General features: G+C 44.7%; 1 protein-coding gene across 6 annotated transcripts in view; it reads right to left on the bottom strand.

The window, feature by feature from the left end:
* Positions 1-2655: 2655 nt before the first annotated feature.
* LOC109536971 (SPEG neighbor protein) overlaps positions 2656-5126 on the bottom strand; it is a 52817-nt gene continuing 50346 nt past the window's right edge. For 5 of the 6 annotated variants that reach the window (XM_019903466.2, XM_019903470.2, XM_019903467.2 and 2 more), the window contains exon 7: positions 2656-3370. In XM_019903466.2, coding sequence (XP_019759025.2) covers positions 3270-3370 — 101 coding nt within the window. In that variant the 3' untranslated portion in view covers positions 2656-3269. The remainder of the gene's footprint in view (positions 3371-5126) is intronic. The other variant, XR_007280494.1, reaches the window with a different exon arrangement.

Raw genomic sequence — 5126 nt, 5'->3', positions numbered from 1 at the left:
GCAAGAACGCTCATTTGTTCATCATTCTAGAGAGAAATAAACTACTTTTTTAGAAAATGAACCATGGATGGGGAATTGTTGGCAGTTTTCTCAAAAAATGCTTGTGGCTTTGTTCTGCGCCGAGGCTCGTAAATTTTAACGTGTTCAGGTAAAATATTTTGGTGTTTTCCATTCGACTTTTCCGCCACATTTCCCGGCCAGGCTCGTTTGCTATTCGCGGCAGGTGTTTATCCAAATCCCCCCCAGCGCCTGGAAGCGATAATGATTTATCCAGATTTATGTGACTTTTTGTCAGCCACTAATCAGGGCAGCAGGAATTCTTCATTCTCATCCAGCCGAGCCATATCGGAACCCTCAACTCCCGCACATAAAAAGTGTCGAGAGTTCAAAGAGAGCGAAAGCAAAAAAATGAACGCCGCCCGGATACAAAAGACTGTCGGAAACACAACCAAATTGATGGGCTTTTGTTTAGCGAGGTGAAAACCGGGAAACAGTTGAACAGCGAGGGCTGCGTATGTCATGTTTTTATTGAGAATTCCGTTTCGGCATGATACGGTTTATTCGATAAACAGCGCGTCCAAAAAAACTGTTCCAACCTACTTTGGACGGTTTCGCTGGCCTCTTTCGGATGCAATTTGCGTGGCTTCGATGTTAATCAGGGCTTCTTTCCATCGGATCGCATCCCGCAACGGGCCAAGTTGCAAATAACCCCCGGAAAGTTTTAATATTATTACATTCCACTGGATAAAGGAAAAATGCGCCCCTAATTACAATTAGGGGCGAATTTCGCCCCAATCGCGATCTAATCAACAGCGGGGCGGGCGGAAAGTGCGCCCACTTTCAGACATCGAATGAATTTCCTTGATTTATCAATTAGCTCTTTTGCTGGCGCAAATGGGGCTTGGAAGGAAGCGAAGCGATTTTCAGCTGTTTTGAGTTTGATAGCTAAAGAATAACCCATTAAAACCAGCTGACACAGTTTCTGTATTTTGCGCCTAATGACATGATTAGAACACATTGATGTGTTGAATCCCGACCGCCCAACCAACTTTTATCGGCATTTAATCGCGAACATTCAACGTGCGTGTACGATGCCAATCTTAACTCCATGTTTGAGGCCTTTATTGCCTCAAATTAATTCCTGAGCGTGTTTTCTTCGTTATCATTAGCAAACGTGGGTTGTTTATGGCCGCGAGCCATTCCAACACAATATTGCGCTTTATTTGTTGTGGCTCTTGCGGCTTGAATGTGAAGKGGCCTGATCGAGCCGCAATCTTGAGCAAACGCTGTCCCATCGGGAATAATCATGATCGAAATCGGGAATATTCCCCGGCAAAAGTTGTGTTCAGCTCCGCTTTGAAGGCTTAATGATTGGTGTTTTTCGGCTGCTGTTTTATGTAGGTGTTAGTGTTGAGCTTACGGTTTCTCAGTCGTAATTTTGCGGTTTTACGACGCGAGCTTGTCAGTTCCCCGCATGCCGTCCGTGGCTGGTTCGACTTTTATTAAAAAATTCAATTTGGCGTTATTCCATTTAGCGGTTTCATCTTCCCCATATTGCCCACTCTGGTTTTACGACCCCGAACGGCTGTCGTTCCGTTCTGGCCCTAAACAAGATGAATTAGAGTGTTTCAAGAACGCGCCCTGCAATCACCATTCGCACTTGATCAGATTGTTTAACTCCAAATCTTAGGAGTCGCTTAAAACTGAAGTTTTCCTGCTGGTCTTTTGGCTCGCAGAACAAGTATTTTCGGGCAATCAAGGCACCATGCAACGTTCCATCGCTTGCAGTTCAACCCACTAGAAGCAATTTTCCAAAAACTCACCTTTCCAAGCGCTTCGGGTTACTGGAAACTGCTGCCCTTGCTTTAACGGGTGAGTTTTCGGGCTTTTAAGGGCCTGATTTTCATGCATCTAGGTGACCACCCGGGCTCATTTGTGTATTGCCAATTGCCTAAAATCTGTATTTTAGACTATCGGCAATTCACAAATTCCCCGGGAGTGCACACGTAGACGTTGTTGCTAGTATAGTAGGCCCTTTCTTTGACAGCGTAATGCACTTGTGCTGAAACTGCCAGGCCTATAAGCGCTAAATCGCCGGTTATACGCACGATCTGAGCAGGATTTACCGACCGAAGGTTCAAAATAAGAATGTCCGAATTGGGGCAATCGAAACCAGTAGATATAGATATAGATATAGAATGCCTTTAATAGCGCAACTTCAAGTTTCATTCCCAAAATTAACTCGCGATATTTTATGTGGAACTGGGTGGATTCCCAACGTCAAACTTCCAAAAATGAAGTGTTTTCAATTCAATATTCCTGAGACAAGTTGGCAATTTCACGCGAGTAAACGTGGCAAAAAATTGCGCCATTTGATACAGAGCACGAGAATAAAAAATGAATCTCCCCGAATAAAACGGTCGTCGCAGGAACGTACTAAGCAGATTATGAAAAAGTTTACATAATGTCGCAATTCATTCCTGGGACGTTTTAAATCCGTGAAAAATGTGAGGACAAATGGATGGGAACGAACGGGGGGAAGCGGATCGCGACGTTGTCGCCGCAAAAATTGCTCTTTCTTTCCATTATGCGGCGCTCGAATGCTCCATCCGGACCAATCTGTCGGTCCAGTCAACGCCAAATAAAACGAGCTGCTAACCAAAAAAACCTCATTTATTATGTACAATAGTCAAGGTTCAAACCACCAACCGAAACAGTTGGTACGTCTTGTAGTTAAAACTGTGTCCGAGAAAACAATCCATATAATATATAGTACAATAAAATTCACAAACATGGAATATCCTCTACAACTGGAACGGCCTCCGTCCTTTTTTAACATTAGTATTGCCTTCGCTTGCTGTCCTTGCACATCAAACTGCGCACCCATAATGGCAATGTTGCATTTGTTGGATTGTGCGCCACATCAGGCAACACCGAAACAATTTTAAACAACCAATTGTGGGGCGCTGTTCGATATACAAGTCGAACTGCTTGGATTCCCAAATTGCCGACTATAATTAGAAGAAATTCTGAAAAGCAAACAAACCCCCCTGTACATAATTCGACCTCTGGAAGGAGAGTGGAGGAACATACAGGGTGTTTCCGGGAATTTCCAAAAAGTCTCCTCATTATGGTTGACAGCGTATAGATCAAGGCGGTGCCCGGTGAGACACCCTGTATAACCGCTTTCGATGTGGTTGGACGTCGCGTTCACTTACACTCACTCACTCATTTGTATGTACAAGGGAAAATTCACTGGAAAACTGGTCTCATGGAGCGCCCATCGTCATACAGAGGCTGATGAAAATCACAGCGAACGGATACTGGAGGCGCAGTTGACCGCCGTGTTGCATGGCCGCCGGATACTCGCCTGGAACAAAGGAATTGTTGAACAATCGGGCAACATCGGAATCGACAGTTTGACAATGCCGGTTTGTATGTGGCAAACGAAACGTTGTCCAAAGTGGACGGAATATGGGAGAGACATTGTCGCAAAGGGATGCTAAACTCTAATACCATGCACGTGATAAAACGACCAAAGATGAGAACTGCGAACTGGCCGCCCATGTCCATTAAGGAAGCATTTTATTTTTCTCTGTTGACATGCTTTTCTGTTCCGCTCAGATAAAGTTGGAAATATGGGCGGGTGGCTGTTCGGCAACGAGTTCACTATCAGCCATCTTTTAACAGCGCGAAACTTTATAAATGGTGGTTCGGTTCGGATCGACGTCGCCCGTGTTTAATGATGAAACTTTCGGCTTCTTCGGCTCGGATCGATCAAGGTGGCAGCTTTAACAGATGATGCCCCATTGGCGAAAACAGTCGGAAAATCACCCCGACTAGACCAACATTTTTTAATTCAACTACTTTTGTGGACTTTTTAATGTTCCACGGGCAGAGCACTTGAGGTGGAACCCCCTTCACTTTTGCTCCCTCTGTGTCTTTCGCTCCCCGAGAAATATGATATGGCCTATTTTCCATAAAGAACGATCCGGGAGCCCAAAACGAAATTTGCCTATTACCCGGGAATATCTGTCGTTTGCTGGATGAAATCGTGCAACTAAATAAAATGGGAAATTTACGGTCTGCTGGATGACGCTTTTGGCTTTGCAATGCTTATCTTATCGCGTTTTTTCCTGGGGAATCGCACCATAAAGATGGAACTCAGAATTGATGATTGTTCGCTGTTTTGGACCCTCGTTGCTGGAATTTGGTCCTGACGTTTCGCTAGCACGCATGGCCAGCACCTTCACGGTTCGTCAGGCGTGCTAGCGAAACGCCAGGCCTAAATCTTTGACCATTTCATAACTCGATATTTATCAAACCTGTCATTCCGGTACGTAGCTGGCAGCGATTGTCTCACTCGCACCCATGGGACTGTATGCGACATGGCCAAGCCATGTGCGATGCTACGTTCGAACTTGATACTCTCGCCGCTAAAACTTCCGGGTTTTTTTCTGAAAAAATGTGTCTAACAGTGAAGCAAAAACCAGGATAGGGAAGAGATCAATCGAAAAGAGCCAGTGAGAAATTGTGATTGTTTGGATATTTTAATTGAAAACCTGTGCGACTGCAGCTTCAGGTTCGATTATCCGATGGCTTTAGCAAGCAAGCGAAGCACTCGTGAAATGTTGAGGAGGGAAAAATCCAGAGCCACCCTCTCAGTCAGTCGCCAATAAGGGGAAAATTTTCGGCTGATTAAATTTGATGCCGCGTAGAAACCGATGATAAATCCACAGGCATTGTCGAGTCGACTTTTTGCTTCATTAAGTGTCTGAAGATAATTGGGGCGGCCAAGCGGAACGACTAGATTAGTTTTAGGTATTAAAAAGAGCACTTTGGCAGTGAGAGGGCCACACTTTGCGGATTCACTTAAAACGACCAGACTTAATGGCCTTTAGTAATCATCCAAATGAATTGAAAAACTCTATTTATGCTGAAACTAATGGGTTTTTAGACCGTCGTTCGGTAGAATTTCTGCCTGACGTTTCGCAAGCACGAGTGGCTTGCATCTTCAGAAGTGGTTTGCTTGAACGCTTACACTGTTCTCATCAGAACCCGTTCAGTTCTGCGGAAGAACTGAACGCGGGTTCTGATGAGAACAGTGTAAGCGTTCAAGCAAACCA

Source organism: Dendroctonus ponderosae, unplaced genomic scaffold (assembly GCF_020466585.1).
Source record: "Dendroctonus ponderosae isolate FM_Combo_2020 unplaced genomic scaffold, Dpon_F_20191213v2 Dpon_F_20191213_10, whole genome shotgun sequence".
NCBI lineage: Eukaryota > Metazoa > Arthropoda > Insecta > Coleoptera > Curculionidae > Dendroctonus > Dendroctonus ponderosae.
This window is presented reverse-complemented; position numbering and strand designations above follow the sequence as displayed.